The sequence below is a fragment of the Apodemus sylvaticus genome, chromosome 2 (assembly GCF_947179515.1).
Source record: "Apodemus sylvaticus chromosome 2, mApoSyl1.1, whole genome shotgun sequence".
NCBI classification, from domain to species: domain Eukaryota; kingdom Metazoa; phylum Chordata; class Mammalia; order Rodentia; family Muridae; genus Apodemus; species Apodemus sylvaticus.
Genome location: NC_067473.1, coordinates 146,486,861 through 146,503,278, shown reverse-complemented (window position 1 = coordinate 146,503,278; position 16,418 = coordinate 146,486,861). Strand labels below are relative to the sequence as shown.

Sequence of the window (16,418 nt, the reverse complement as noted above, 5' to 3'; positions counted from 1 at the left end):
TGGGACTGTTGCTTCTGGCACGGCCTGGGCCTCGGAGAGTCTCCCTCAAGGGCTTACTGTGAAAACACTGGGATTTTCTGGACCCAACTTCTAGGGTCACTGTAGGGCTTCCCCACTAGGGCAGCCTGGCCATGCTCACTGTGGGGTTCACCTGGTACCCAGGACAGCACTGGTCTGAACAGACTCTGGCCATCTTCTGCATGAATGAAGGTACGGTGACCTGGCAGAAGTTTGCTCAAATGTTAATGCTTGGTGCTGGTACTCGATAGCCCAGACTAGCCTTGAACTCACAGCAATCCTCCTGCTTTAGTCTCCCAAGTGCTGGAGTTATAGGTATAATCCACCCTGCCAAACTTCCATATGTTTTATAAAGCTTTTACAATGTCTATACTGGTTAGTGTTTTGTTGCCCAGACACGAGTAGTTAGACTGAGTTGGGAAGAGGAAACCTCAGCTGAAAAAAATCCATCCAATCAGAGGCATTTTCTTGATCACCGATTGATGAGGGAGGGCCCAGCACACTGTGGACAGTACAGCCACTGGGCACAAAACAGGCTAAAGGGGCCGTGAGTCCTCAGTAGGCCCTGCTTGCAGCCAGAGAAGGCAAAAGTCTCTTAAGACACACAAAAAAAGAGAAAGAAAATGTGGACAGACACTTCACATTGGTCACCTGTTGGTCTTCAGGAACATGCCAACCAAACCACAAAAGGGCTGAGGAGATGATGCTTTAGTGGATAAAAAACACCTGCTATGCAAACATGAAGACCTGAGTTCACAGGTCTGCCCTGAGCCACACTGCAGTGCACACCATGGGCCAAGGGGCCTCTTCCATACACACTGTCATACCCAGGAATGACACAATTATATTTTGGGGTGTGTTAAAAGTGTTCACTTGCTAATGTAAACATCTTAAGCCGCACTGCAGCTTGTGAAAGTTGGGGTTGGCACTCCTCAGGCCTTAATATAAATAAAGACTTCTGTGGGCCTCTGCACAGCCCGCTTCCCACATCCTACAATACGTCTCTCTTCTGGGAGGGACAGGGAATAGGAGCCCGGGGAGCCTGTGCTGGGACTGTAAGGACCTCCTGAGCCTCCCCCACAGACGCCCCAAGGAATCAGAGCCCCTGAGAAAAGTGGGAAGGCCTGTCATACTTCCTTCTCCTTGTGTGTCCCCATGCCTCACAGACCCTTTCCAAGGTAACAAGCCCTAGGTTTGGTGGTGGGGTTCTCAGCAGGTGACACTAAGACCAGGAAAGACTTCCTAGGATAAAATACCTAATTTAAGATTCAAGAGGAGGGCCAGAAGAGACTGGGGCTTATGTGATGATGAGGCTGACGGACTGTGGACCAGTGCATGGTCCATGGCATTCTAGGTTGACAGACAGGCAGGAAGGAAGCAAGGCCCTGGCTGGGGGCAGTAAGCAGAGAGGACAGTGGAGGCCAGGCTGGCGGTGGGTGCTGTGCAGCCCCCGGGACCCATCTGAGAAGCGGGCAAGGCATTCTCCCGCTGCCGCCGGGTCTCCACGAACCCTCTGGGACAGTCTTACAGATGAGCCTGCAACAGTGTGGGGCACACAGGCCTGCTCATCCTTTGTGTCGATGCAAATGGAGGTCTTTCCTATGAGGTGGGGTCAGTGAGGAGGAGAGGCAGCTCTTATTTGAACGTGCCGCATTACTCACCAACTGCTTGTCAGTTCTAACTGGAGGTTGGATGGGAGCTATCAGATCACAGACACTTTGGTGGCCTCTCCTTGTCTTCTAAAAACCAGGCCACACACCCTGTAGTTTCTATCCTGGACGGACCCCTTTAGGCTGTGAGCAAGCTTAGCCGTACCCCCTTGCAGCTGCACGATACGTTTAGAGCCCATGTTCCTTGGCAGGTGGACCATGCCATATGGAATCACATGGTAAGCAACCCCCCCCCCCCCCATCCCTCAAAAGCCTTTAAGCATCAGAAAACCATAGTTCTTTTGGTTTCCAAACAGAAACTGAAGGGCTCGTCTCTCCCTTCAGGACTCTCATTGTGTGCGTGGAAGCGTCTTGTCAGCTCCCACGGTTTTTGAAGGGAGGTATTCTTCCCCCACCCCCATCTCCTCATGCTGCCCCGATGTGTCCTGTGCCCTCCTCCACACCCCAACTCTCCAACCTTCTTCAAGGGTGGATTACGCCCTCACAGTGTAAATTGGCTCTGTTAGATCAGTCCCAGTCCTGTTTTATGTCAACTTGACACAAGCTAGAGCGCTCTTAGGAACCTCAGCTGAGCAAATGACTCCATAAGAGCAGGCTGTGGGCTAGGCAAGAGTAACTGTGGGCATGTAAGAGTTAATTACTGACTGATGGGGGAGGGCCCAGCCCATTGTGGGAGAGCCCAGCCCACTGTGGGAGGGCCCAGCCCACTGTGGGAGGGCCCAGCCCACTGTGGGTGGTGCCTTTGCTGGGCAGGTGCTCCTGGGTTCTCTAGGAAAGCATGCTGAGCGAGTCTTGGAGAGCAGGCCGGTGAGCAGCACGCCTCCATGGCCTCTGCCTCAGCTCCTGCCGCCAGGTTCCTACCTTGTTTGAGTTCCTGTCCTGGCTTCCTTCAATGTGGAAGTGTAAGGCAAATAAAATCTTTCCTCCCCAACTTGCTTTTGGGTCATGATGTTTCATCACAGCAATAGAAACCCTAAGGTAGCTCCTTCTGGAACTTTCCACTTGGACCTGTTTTTTTGTTGGTATTCTTGTTGTAATAGAGATGTGGAGAAGGTGGAGCAGCAAAGGGAGGTGACAGCTCCCCACACCTAGACACCTATACATCTTCTAGCACATTCTCTGTGGCATGGAGGTCAACTGTCCCTCTGAGGAAGGGACGCTGTCCCATGAAAGCCAGGGTGAGGTGCATGGAAAAGAGCTAAGGCGGGTCCCACACACCCAGGCTGGAGCCTCTGCCTCCAGGGAGAGCTAGAGGCCACACCCGTGGCATTGGGAGGGGCACAGGGCTGGTTCACAAATCAACTAGAGGAGAAATTCAACCCTATGCTTATTACCAAGCACAAGAAGATGGGGCCAGGGCGTGAGAAGATTCCTGCCATTGGGACCCCAGGTGTGCGTTCACTCTTGGCTCAGTGCACTCCCAGACCAGAGGCACAGTGGGGTGTGTGTGTGCGTGTGTGCGTGGGGGGGGGGGGGCTGTCTGTAGGAAGGTTCCATACATCCACTGGTTTCTTCCATCCTCCCAGGGACTGCAGAGCAAGAATTTTCAGGGAAGTTTCAAGATGGGAGATCCCCCACCGCCAGTCTCTTTATCTTAGTTTGGAATATTGGCTTCTGTGGGCGGAGGGGGTTAGTCCCCTACTCTGGGGTATCAGTGAAGGGCATCTGGAGAGTGTCACTTCAAATGAGAGCCACTGAGGAGGGGGACACCTGACACAATGGGAGCACATCATCTGCAGGCTTGGCCTTCTCCTGACCTTCACTGACCTTCAAAAGGAGCAGTCTAAGCACGGGCAGAGTACCAATCACTGCTTCAGCCCCTCTGTGGACTGAGAGGGATGCGGGATGCGGGATGCGGGATGAGGGATGCGGGATGCGGGATGAGGGATGAGGGATGCGGGATGAGGGATGCGGGATGAGGGATGCGGGATGTGGGATGAGGGATGCGGGATGTGGGATGAAGGATGCAGGATGAGGGAAGAGGGATGTGGGATGCAGGATGCGGGATGCGGGATGAGGGATGCAGGATGTGGGATGCAGGATGAGGGATGCGGGATGAGGGATGCGGGATGAGGGATGCAGGATGTGGGATGCGGGATGAGGGATGCGGGATGAGGGATGCGGGGTGAGGGATGCAGGATGAGGGATGTGGGATGAGGGATGCGGGATGAGGGATGCGGGATGAGGGATACGGGATATGGGATGCGGGGTGAGGGATGCAGGATGAGGGATGTGGGATGAGGGATGCGGGATGAGGGATGCGGGGAGATGGACAGCGAAGCCTGGGCTTGTTTGTACTCTCCTAAGCTTCAAAACACATTTTTTAAATTAGGTGGTAAGAATATAGGGTAATTTTTGTGGCACCAACATACTTTCTTTCAAGATATGATTTATATGTTTGGCCCACATCTTAACTGCACTGGTGATTGAGATAAATGGCCACGCTGGAGGCTGCAAAGTGGTTTCCATTATGTAGCTCTGATTCCGGGTTCCTTAGAAAACCTTAAAGGGGCAGGCGCATCCACAGCCAGCGTCCTACCTCACGGGGCTTTTAGGGTCACCATCGGAGAGGGTAGAGGAAGGGAGGAAGGCGGGAGCCCTCAGAGCTCAGGGGAGAGGGTGGCCGTGCACAGGTCTCCTGGCGCTCATTTTAACACTTTATGTACAGTAACAAAGGGGACCTTCGGGATAAGGGACCCATTCCAGAGGGAAGGCTTCTGCTAACGTCTGTATCCTCTGATCGGAGTCCTGAGGGCTCTGCCTCTGGGGCTGAGCATCACCACTAAGGGACAATACAGACAGTGGTCTCCCAAGCCCTCTCCAAAGCTACAGCAAGCAGACAGACAGACAGCAAGCAGGTAAGGACAGAAACACAGAGGGGTGTGGTCTGCTGAGCCCAGCCCTGAACTACTCCTGAGTACCAGAGAAACTAAGTAAGACAAGGCAGGAAGACAAGGGGCAGCTAACCTTCATCAAAGGTGTCACAGGATTCAACAGGGCAAGCAGCCTTCAACAGAGAGTGCCGGAAGGACAGGATGTGGTAGGAAAAGCAGCGGCCATACACTGCACAGCACACAGAACGAGTGGTCTGGAGAGATGGCTCAGAGGTTAAGAGCACTGACTGCTCTTGCAGACCAGCCACAGTCAGGCGAAGGCTGCCCACAGCACACAGCGAGTCAGCACGCGCATGTGCCAAAGACACGGTACTGGGTTGTCCTCTGTTGGAGGCTTTTCTTAGTGTGCTTTCTGTTGCAGTAACCAAAGGTCCAAAGATGGATCATTTATAAAGAAGAGAGGTTTCTTTAGCTCCCGGGTTTGGAGGCTGGGAAGTCAGCACGGTGAGTCTGTCACACTGCCTCAGAGCATGGCGTGCCAGCTCTTATGAAGCTGCCCAGGCTGTCATGGGAGCATCTTGACTGAAAACAAGTCTACAACTTGAGAGAACAAGAGCTGTTGCTGGCGTTGCTGCTCTGTGAGCCCTGGAAGTGGAGGGCGGGCAGCCTCACACGGCAGCTCCCGGGCTCTGGCCCTGCAGCAGCAGGGTGGTCCTGGCTGCCCCATGCTAGCTCACAGCAGCTGGGGCCATGCCTGCGGATACTGAGGCCAAAGGGCCAGCTGCCCAAGGATGCACCCTATCCAAGGGTGACCACAGGAGCGTTTACTCTGAAAGCAGACAGCAAGGACCTCCCTGAACACAAACATCCTCTACCAGGTGTGCACCAAACTCTGCCCTTTGCTTGGGAAATGGAAAGTTTCGATTTCTTCTCTCTATCTGGTCAAAGAGCCTGGGAAAGAAACCCGCCCCAGTGCCAGGCTCCCTCCCAGGACAACAAAGAGGTCAGAGTACGGCTGCTAGACCAGGCTAGGCAGACTCTGAGCTCCTGGTCACCCTGCCTCACACTCCTTGAGCCTGGACTGGCTGGGGCTGGAGAGAGCAGCACCCAAGGGACGCTGTGCTCAGCAACAGCCTTGAAAGACGGTGGGTTCTGTCCAACTTGTTCTAAGGAGCTATCTGTAACCCCTGGGCCTTCAGAGGCCAGGGCTGGCCTGCGTGGTTGTGGCCACCTAGGGCCTATAGCATCCTATTCCTGTGGGCAGGAGCCTTAGACTGTGATGGATGCCTATGCCCGAGGACCTATAGTGGGCACAGGACGCTCCTTCCTCCACATGCAATCATCCTTTCCCTGCTGGGGAAGAATGGAGACGCTGTGATTTCCCCTCCCCTGTGTGTGTGTGTGTGTGCGCGCGCGCGCGTGTTAGGTGTGGTATGTCTTTAATTATTAGAGTAAGAAGTGAGGCTAGCAGGATCCCCAGGACTAGAAGGTCTCTCTGTCTCTCTGTCTCTCTCTTGTCACAGCTTAAGGGCAACAGCGTTTTAAAGGGATATGAGGGTATCTGTTTTTACCCTGGCTGTCTGAGGCCCCTGCCTAAATATAGAGACATCTCAGACATCTCAGAACGGGCATCCACGGCCATCACAGGACCCCAGGGCTGGGTGGTGGTGGTGGGAGCCAGTGCTAAGGCCCACTTAGAAGAGGGTCCTCAGAGAAGCTTCGTGCTGCGCCACTGGCTCCTGCCTAGAAATCTAGATGGGAACTGCTGTTCCACAGACACACTCCCCTCCTGACGGTAAGCTGCTCGGAGACCTGTGTGGTCCCCACTCTTGCTTTGTGAGTGACTGCGAGGCGGAGATGCTGGGTTCAATCTTTCCCTTGGGAAGTCTTCAATAAGCAGGGCACCACTCATGTGGGCCCAGCAGGGGTCTTTACATGAATGCAGGGAGACGCCTGGGCTAGAGGGAGCAGAGGGCAGCGTGTTCAGAGAAGGTTCTTAGGGGATGGGCTGACCTAGGTCCAGAGGATGGACAGTTCCAGGAGAAATGTCTACGTGGCCCCCAGGGAGGTCCCCTAAGCAGAACATCCAAGACTGAGACAAATAGGCTGTCCTGAGACATCTCTATATTTAGGCGTGGGCCTGAGAAGCCAAGGTAAAGAAAGACACCCCCGAGTTACTTCAGAACACTGTTGCCCTTGGAGCTGGAGCTGTGTGTCTGTCTGTCTGTCCTTGCATCTGCTGCTCACCACAGGCCCTGTGTGCCATGGTGTAAAGACAGCACCCCCCAAAAAAACCACAACAGCTTGGACGGCATCAGCCCTTCCTGAAAGGAAGGCTTCCTGGAGGAGGGGGTCTACAAGGGGACAGAAGCACCAAGAGAGCCTGAGGCTGGCTAGGAAGATGCTGCAGGAGGGGTCAGCAGGGCGGCTTGGGCGTGGGCTGTCTGTGCTGAGCCAGGAGAGGAGCAGAGCTGGTCCTTCCAGGCACCGAGGAGACTTTGAAGGCCCGAATGAGAAGACAGGGACTATGGCCAGAAGGCCACCAGGCCTCAGGAGATAATAGTTTCCCATGTGCGCCCCAGGACACTTTGAGAGATAGAAGACTGTGGACAGGGCCACTGTGTCAGAGCTCTGGGCCATGCTCTGCTAACACGGAGAATGTGGTGTCCCTTCAGTACAGCAAATAGGAAACCACTGTGTGTGGTCCCTGCCCAGTGGCACGAACGCGCCCAGCATCAAGGACTGCCATTCAGGAGGGGCTGATGCCGTCCAAGCTGTTGTGTTTTTTTGGGGGGTGCTGTCTTTACACCATGGCACACAGGGCCTGTGGTGAGCAGCAGATGCAAGGACAGACAGACACACAGCTCCAGCTCCAAGGGCAACAGTGTTCTGAAGTAACTCGGGGGTGTCTTTCTTTACCTTGGCTTCTCAGGCCCACACCTAAATATAGAGCTGTCTCAGGACAGGCATCCATGGGCATTGAGCCTCACACTGTCCAGCTGACAGTGGTGGGCAGCGCTAACACTCATAGCTTTTCGCCAGAGTTGCTTCCCTCACGTATCTTGATCTATTTCAGACTGGTGCATCCTTGGCAGCAGGTGCCAAGGCTAAGAGCTGGACTGAGGAGTACGACCATGCCAGCCTGTTTAGCAGCTTCTCCTTGGGACACAGGGTGGCCAGGTTCTGCTGGGCAGTACTTTTCCAGCCACTTGGCTGTGTTCAGCTGGGCGTCCTCTGAGGGGCCTCGGCCATGCCAGCCTGTGTGGCAGTGTGTCCCTGGTACACGAGGCTGGCCAGGTTCTGCTGGGCAGTACTTTTCCTGCTTGCCCTCCATGAGGGCTCATCCCCAGTGGTGGGAAACATGCCTCCAGCGGAGTTCCAAGATTTGAAACTGGCTATAACATGAAAGCCTTTCTGTTTGTAAGAGCAAAAATGAAAGGGCAGTTGTTTCCCTTAATAAACACTCTTTTAACCCATTTTACAAACAAACCAGCTTTCTGCTTCTAGCTTCTTTCCTGTTCCTCTTTTTCTTAGTTAATTTGATAAGCAACAGGCGCCAAGCTGCGGCGACGCTTTGGTTATGGAACTGAGAAAGAAAAACTGTGGCTTTGAGAAATGGCTGTGTGTGGAGGCAGCCCCACTGTCCTCCCCACCCCCACCCCCACCTTCCTAGACAGCACACTTAAGCTTAATGACAGCCTTTGCTGCCTCAGCAGAGACTGAGGGGGACAGAGAGGTGGCTTGGCAGTTAAAGTACACTGTGCTCTTCCAGAGCCTACGTTTGATTCTGAGCGTGCGTGTCAGATGGCTCCTAGCTCCTGTAACCCATGACTCCAGGGGACCTTATCTGGTGCCTCTGGTCCCTGTGGACACCTGCAAAACCCAAACATACACATAACCAAAATGATATCTTCAGGGAAAGAAAATAGAGGCTTCTGTTTTAATAAGTTTACAGAACAGAGGCTTTTGCCCTGAAAACAGGATAAAACAGCATATAGCATCGATTCCAGCAAGAGGGGCCAGGGAACAAGCTCTGAGGAGCCGCTGACCAAACCCCACTGCAAACTCCTTCCCTCTAAGCAGGCCGGCCTGGAACCACGCCGCTGCGCTGCGAAGGAGGTTTCTGCACAGCCACCCGAGACTGCCTCTCTTGGTTTCCTTGGCTCAGCGTATAAAGGAGAACAAGTGGGGTGAGCTGTTCTGACACCCCAAAAAGCTCACACCCACCCAACCTCCTGAGCCTGGGGGCAGCTTACAGAGCAAAGCCAGGGTGAAGGTGCTGCCCCACTGCTCGGCCCTGGGCCTTGCTTCCAGTCCTCCCCCTCACACTGGGGACTCTTCTCTCCCTGCTGTGTGTGAAACCTGTCATGCTAGCATATGACACTCAAGAGAGTGGGCTGGGTCACCACAAGCCATGGAGTTGGGGTATGGCACAAAGATGACTGACGGCCTCTGGTCTAACCCCAAGAAGAAGGTTCCCATGCACACACTGTCAAAATCCACCTGGTCTTCTTAACCATTGGCTGACTATGCCCCGTCATACCTCTGCCCCCCTCAACCCCTCCTGTCTGCTTTGTCCTCCTCTCTCTGCGCCCCAGTGGCATGCACACCGGTCCTCTCTGTGCAGGGGACATATCTGGCTCTGGCTCTAGTTCAGAGTCTGCACGGTGCTTGGCAGTGTCACAGCTCTGAGACTGTCAGCAGCACAGGAGTGCACACACCATGCGGAGTGGGTGGGTGCAGGAACTCAGCACAAACCCAGCAAGTCTTCGTCCCGCTCATTTAAACCTCGAGCACACACCGGGGCCTCAGCAGCTTGACATCCTTCTAGCACAGCGAGGGGCTGGCTGACCAGCTGGTATAAATGCAGCTCTGTAGCTTCTGGGGTAAACTGGGCACATTCTCAGGGGTGATTCCGGAGAAGGTTCCTTAATGTGAGACCAGCATAGTACTGAGAACGGTGCTGGTGTGCGGCAGCTCTTGGTGAACCACCAGTGGCTGTGACGTTCACACTATGTCACTGGGACAGACGTGAGCAAACGAGAATCCCAGCTCAGGAACCATGTGGCTGGCTGCACTCTGGCCTTGCAGCTGAGCCCCATCTCTGCGGCTGGTAACAGATAGGCACTCAGGAGGACGGGGGCTCGAGTTAGGGGCCTCCATCAATCTGGGTGGACAGCTAGCCCATCCTCAGGTAGGCATCAAAGGGCTTAAAGGACAGGCGTAGAGAACAGCTTGGTCTCTCCTGTTCCAGGATGCTCTACTCTTAGGCTAGTGGACAGCAGCCATGTCTCCTGGCCACACCCCTCGCCCTTTTACTCTGGAACCTGGCCTAGGCTGAGTGCTCTAGTCCAGCCTCCATCTCCCAGAACAACAGAGGTGGGGCAGGACCATCAGGCTGGGGGCTCAGCTCACTCTGTACCCATGAGTTGAAGCCCAGGTTGCTGCAGAGCGTCTCTGGGAGCCAGCTGGGTCCTGCCATGCCCAGCCTGCCTCTGCCTCCCAAGTGCTGGGATTAAAGGTGTACGCTGTTGGTTGTTTGAAGGAATATATAACTCTGGCGAAGGGGCGACTGGAGGCAGTGAGTTGCTCAGAGGTGGGAACCCATTTTAGTGCATGGTACTGTGGGTGCAAGTTAGAGGACTTAGGGCTTTTCTTGCATGTCTTTGTTCTGCTAATGCAGACCACTCCTCCCCCATTATGCACTGAGGTTTCTCAGAAGCCCCAGGAAAGGGATTTGGGGATTGCTCTAGCATAGATGCATCTCAGGGTCCTTAGCGCTCCCTACATGTGAAGGCCATGCTTCCTGGAATTTCCCACAGGCTGCCCCCTCCCCCGCCCCAGCAGCAGGATAACAGAAACACACAGCTCAGCTGGGGCTCTTGTGGTGTGGAACAGAGGAGAGCGTGCAGCTGCCTGCGGGGCCTTGCTCCTGCTGAGAGTGCCTCTGACAAACGCAGTGCTTGTTCAAAGCAGACAGTCTGTGTAGTCCCGGCTGCTGAGGTGGGAAGGGCATTAGAACACATCTGCACCCATTCCTTCTCGTGCTCACCCAGGTTTCCACCAGCCAGAGGCCTGTGAACAGACAGCCAAGGCGTGAGGCACACCTGTCCTAGTGCACACACTCTCTGAGCACCTGTCCGGCCCACGTAGGGACAGGAGAGGAGGGCAAGAGGACCAATGGCGAAGACAGTTAGATGTGGATGGTTGAGCAGGTAGCAGCTAACGGTTGCAGGCCAATCTCTACCTTCCTGGTGTGCAAACTTTGGTCCTTACCTCTTCTGCTCTGTCCCTCAGTCAGCAAAATAATATGTGTGACCTGTGCCATCATGCCATCAGGAAAGGTCCCAGACAAGAAAGAAAACAAAGGCAGTGGAGGACAGGAGCCAGACTGTAGTGGGGACAGACCCCGCCCAGTTTCAAGCAGATGATGACGGAGGGGGGTGGGGCAGACCTCGCCCAGCTCTATGCAGATGATAGTGGGGGTAGACCCCTCCCAGTTGGCAGCAACCAGGTCACATACCTGAGAGATTTTGGGACTCTCCCTTACCTACACCTTACTATCTGGCCGGTAAGGATGCGAGGGTTTGTTTTATGTCTATAATTCCTGGCTGAAGAGATGGGAAGCGATTCTGTCTTCGGGAAGCATAGACCTCGGGCGGGGAGGCTGACTCCGCGGCAGAGCTGACTCCTGGCAGTGAGAGGCCCGGGGCTGGACATGCCTCCTTGCTCTGTGCACTGCGTGCAAGGGCAGTGCTCAGATGCTTCTCTTTGCTGCTGTCCCTAAATTTAAGTGCACTGACTTGCTTTTTACTAACCAATGGCTTTAATTACTTTTAATAATCAAAGAGTGTTTGTTTGCTTGCTTTTTTTAATTTTTTTATTTATTTTATTTTTTTTTTTTTGTCTTAGATGGTGGGCGTTGAGCTCAGGACCTTGTGCCTGCTAGACAAGAGTTCTACTATGGTGCTGACACCCAGCCTAAATATACAGCTTAAATTCTTTCTTTCTTTTTGTTTTTCAAGAAAGATTTTTTTCAGTATAGCCCTGGTTGTCCTAAAACTCACTCTGTAGACCAGGCTGGCCTGGAACTCAAAGATCTACCTGCTTCTGCCTCTCAAGTGCTGGGATTGAAGGCATGAGCCACCATGACTTTGAATTCTTAAGCAAAACAGGAGCAGTGCTCACCTAGGTGACTTTGAGGTGCCCCCAGAATGTGATGTCAAGTACTGAGCACCTGTTCCCTCTCTCTTCACTAGGTGTCCTCTTACCCTCTACACCCGGGATGCAGCTCCTCTCTGCCTGACCCATCCCCAGGCCACGTTTGCATTCTGTGAGTGGGAAGCTGTCCACACTTCTCTTCCCCAGGGGCAGGCTGGATGGATGCAGACTAGTGAACTCAGTATTTTATGCATAAATTCTCTTCTTTTAGGCCCTTGAATTTGAAGGGGGCTTAAAAAGAGAGAATGGGGTGGTTTAGAGAATGGGGCACGACAGTGTGGGGGAAGGGGGTGCCTAAGTGGGCCTGTGCCCAGACACCTCTTCCCCCTAAGGGACCACATCCACACAGACATGGTATAGAATAGTTTATTCAGGCCAGAGGATGGGAGTTAGACACACACACACACAGAGTAGAGGAATGGAGGAGTGTAGAGTAGATAAGTAGAGTAGTGGGGGCCGGCCATGACCACGTGGAGGGGGGGAGGAGAGGAGAGCCCAAGAGGGGCAGAGAGATGAGAGTGCCAAGAGGCGAGAGCGATGAGATAGAGAGAGGAGGGGCAGGCAGCCCCTTTTATAGTGGGCCAGGTCTATGGGGCGGGGCATACCTGGCTGTTGCCAGGTAAGTGTGGGGTGGAGCTTAGACAAAATACCAACAGAATTGTGTCTTATTCTTTTGGCAAAGGAGAAGGTCTCACTGTAGGCAGGGCAGCCCTGAAATTCACTACATAGACCAATATGGCTTAGAACTTACAGAGATCCACTTGCCTCTGCCTCTTGAGTGTTGGGATTAAGGTCCTGTGCCACTATGCCTGGCCTCGTGGTTTAATTCTTATGTGGTTAATTTTTTATATGCATTTTAACTTTTTCTGCTCTATCGATAAAACATGTGCAGGTTTTGCATACGCATTATAACTGTTTTGCTCTACTGCTTAGCATATGCAAGACTGGAATATACTAATCAAGAGTTCTGTCATTGAGCTGTGCATCTAACCCTTGTAAACAAGTTTCCTCAACTCAGCAATGGTAAAACTCTCAGTTCAGTCAGGACAAAGCAAGAAATCTACTGCAGCTGAGATCAGTGACAATCAGACACTGCAATAAGACAAGGAGACAAGCTGCACAGAGGGCTACAGTCCCTTCAGGGGTAAGAGCACTGACTGCTCTCCCAAGGACCAGGGTTCAGTTCCCAGTACCCACATGATGGCTCACAACATTTTCTTCTGGCCTTGCAAGCACTGCATGTGAGTGGTGCACATACATGCATGCAAAACACCCATGCACATAAAATAAAATAAAATAAAATTAAAATTAAAAAAGTAAAGTTTTAAAATTGTTATCTACAGGTAGAATGGTTAATCTGGGAAATCCTAAAAGATTTTCAATTGACTAAAACAAGTAAGAAAGGTTAACAAGATTGCCCGATAGGTGGCATATAAAAATCAAGGTTTCCTGTACACCAGTAATAACTTGGAAAAAATCAAAACAGCCAAAGACATTATTAGCAATCCTATAGTTTCTATGATAGCAACTGAAGAACAGTCACAGGACTCCTCTAGACAGAGCCTGGATGATTGGTACGAATCAAGCTTACAGGCCGTCAGAGTTGCACCCATGAACTTGGCAGACAGAGTCAAGGTAACGACATTTTAATAAACACATTGTGCAGCTCACTAAGCTAAATCAATGACCACCAGAGAATTCTTCAAGAGAATTTGGACAGAGCTAGAGTCTTTATGTAGGATAGCTACAAGAATTTTTGGTATTTTCTGATTTTTTTTTTTAGACCACTAATAATTCTGGCTGCTTAAATAGATGCTGTATCAGGGCTAACATGGCTCGGTAGTTAGGGGCATCCACTGCTCTTGCAGAGGACTGGAGTTTGGCTTCCAACACCAACAATGGCTCATAACTCTAGCTCCAAGGGATCTGGCGCCCTCTTTTGGACACCATGAACAATGTACTCACATATGCATATCTCTATAAATAGATACACATATAAAGAAAAATATGTCTTTTTAAAGATGTTACACAGATCGACAAACAAGTGTGTCTAACACAGGACAAAGGAAAAAGGAAAACCAATGAATGATGTGCCACGAGTCTCTCCTGAGTGAAGTTAGCCACTCCAGCTAAAGGAAAGGGTGCTTTTGTTTTGGTTTCCCAGGAAATAACTAAGGTGTGATGTGACTCAGCCAGCAGAGGGTGGGACATAGGAGGCCTGTTCCTGCTGCACTGGGTCAAACATCTGCTTACAAAGAAAGACTACGAGATGACAGGACCATGGTGGGCCTGCTAGACCTGAGCTGCCTGGGATTTATTAAGTACATTGAAAACAGACAGTCCTCACTAGGAGTCTTCTGCTTTTCTGAGAAATGTGCACTTGATGTTTCTGTGAACACCACACTCCAAGGGAAAGACAGTATTGGTTTCTCAGGGCCTCGTTGCTGGTGGCCAGAAGACAATGCCTCCCTTCACCTGCCGTGTTCTAGATGCCCTTCTGCTAAGGCAAGGCTCAGCCAGCCAGGCAGAAGCCCACCAAGCAGCCAGCCAGCCAGGGGAAAGGGGAGGAAAGGGTGTCGATTGAGACAAACAGACATGAAAGGGAAACAGAGAATGTTTGAAGCTGCTTTTGAATAGAGTTTAGAAAATGGCCAGTCTGTTCTGGCCTAAGGCTACATACTTAAAATGATAAAGCTGTTCTGCTCAGCTTGAAACCACAGCTAGTGTGAACACGAAGGGTGTATGCTTCTGGAGAAGAAAGGGCTGGGGCACCCGAGAAACTACCGCTGGTCAGTGTGTAAACTAAAGACTGGTCCTGTCAGGCCCTCTCCAGTCCCTGTGCCTTGTGCTGGGCTCTGTTTCATTTCTTTCTTTCCTCCACAGGCTTCCCACGTAAACTGGGTTTCACTGCTGCTGTTTGGCTATAGGCAGGGATGGTGTGGGGTATAATTATTCTAACAGCATGAGGGGCAATTGTGCCTCCAGAGCAACACTTTGCAGCCTGCTGCGTGCCAGCATCACCAGAGTGCTTCCTCCAGAGTGCAAGCAGGAGCCGCATTATAAATCAGGTGCGGGACGCCAGCCTCCATGCTCAGGGTTCCCTGAGGAACGGCAGCCTGGACTTGCAGAGACTCAAGCATGGAAGGTCATAGTGTCCTGGTTCTGGTCTAGGCTTAGGGGTGGTCTAGATGGGGAAAGCTTGTGCCTACCATGCTGTGGAGCACCTAGATGCAGAGAGGACTCGGGGAGGGCTTGTGGTTTTATGAGGATCATTTTACCAGAACCGAGCATCCTTCCCCCTCCTCCTTCAAGGACAGGAACTGATTTGAATGGCCAGCCCATCATTTACAAATCATGGCTTCTGAGTGGCCCCCTATAGTCCAGGGGTGGGGGAGGGACGAGAAATGACTGGGGTCGGATCTGTTACAAGTTTTAAGACCCACATTAAGATGATCTCATCATCCGGTGGGAAGTACTTGCCAAACTACACGCAGCATCGTCCTTGCCCTGCTAGAGGCCCTCTGAGGAATCCCTGTGCCCATTTCACAGAGAATCGATGTCTGAGAACATGAAGACACAGGCTGGAGGCCTCAGCCTGGCTGGCTAGCAGAGAGCAGGCTGGAATTCCACACCAGAGAGCAAACTGTACAAGGGTGGGGTGTGTGGGGGTGGGGGTGGGGATCATCTGCAAAGGGCTTTCCTGCTGTGAGATGCCAACACTTTTTATTGTGTCTGTAGCACGGGCTCCTGCAGCCCAGGTCTAGATTGGGGTTTGCCCTGGGTGGCTAGGAGTGTTTCATTATTCAGTCATATTTTTAAACTTGGCTATGCCACTCGGATATAAATGAACATTAGAAGCCGAGCCTAAATTCCGTGAATAATTAGGTCTGTAGCCGTGGGGCATGACGCCTGCTCCAAGTCCATCCCAGCTCAGTGCAGTTTCTCCCTGGAGGACCCAGGAGGAGGTCGCAGTGATCTTTCCCAAGCCGGTGGAGAGCTCCGCTACTCTGCATAACTGTGCGCCTCAGCAGGCTCATCCCGGGGCCCACGAGCCATGAGTGTCCCAGGAGTCCCTCCCCCACCCCACCCCACCCCCGCCCACCCAGCATCTCCATCACCTTGCAGAGTACTTTAGTTAGGAGAAAGGCAAGAACACAGTAGATGGTCCTCAGTGCCTTCTCCATCCCAGACCTCTACTGGCTCTCCAACAAGGACATGCATGGTCTCTTTTGCAGTGGCTTTTGCCCTGCAACAGAAGGGTCTCAGATAGAAGAAAGCAGATGGGCAGGGTGGGGGAGATATCAAAACCTCTTCCTATCAAGAGAGGCCCTGAGATGCTTTAGTCTTGGGGATTCTGCAGACGGAATCCTGGCTCTACCGGCCCCTAGCTCATGGACTTGGGACAAGTCATTTATGCTCTATACCCCAGGGTTCCTTTCCCTAGCCGTCAGAGTAGGAGTGAGGAGTGGTGACAAACAGTTCTGTTGGGACTAGCACACGCATCTCTGCTGTTTCTGTACTGTGGTCAGCAGCAGCAATGCAGGGCAGCTCAGTGGATAATGGAGACAGATGGGTTATCAATTTTACCAGACCTGCTTAAGTGCACGGCTCATGCCATGCCAAGCTTTCTGGCATGGCCATGTCCTCCTGCACGCCCCACAGCAGACCACGAAAG

At 52.5% G+C, this 16,418-nt stretch overlaps 1 protein-coding gene across 13 annotated transcripts in view; it reads right to left on the bottom strand.

Moving 5' to 3' along the window:
• Atg7 (autophagy related 7) overlaps positions 1 to 16,418 on the bottom strand; it is a 241,271-nt gene that overhangs the window by 1,799 nt on the left and 223,054 nt on the right. The window contains exon 18 of one of the 13 annotated variants that reach the window (XM_052174570.1): positions 8,238 to 8,395. The exons of the other annotated variants lie outside the window; for them this stretch is intronic. Coding sequence (XP_052030530.1) covers positions 8,366 to 8,395 — 30 coding nt within the window. The 3' untranslated portion in view covers positions 8,238 to 8,365. Of the gene's footprint in view, positions 1 to 8,237; positions 8,396 to 16,418 lie in introns of those variants that run through there. 13 annotated transcript variants of the gene reach the window in all.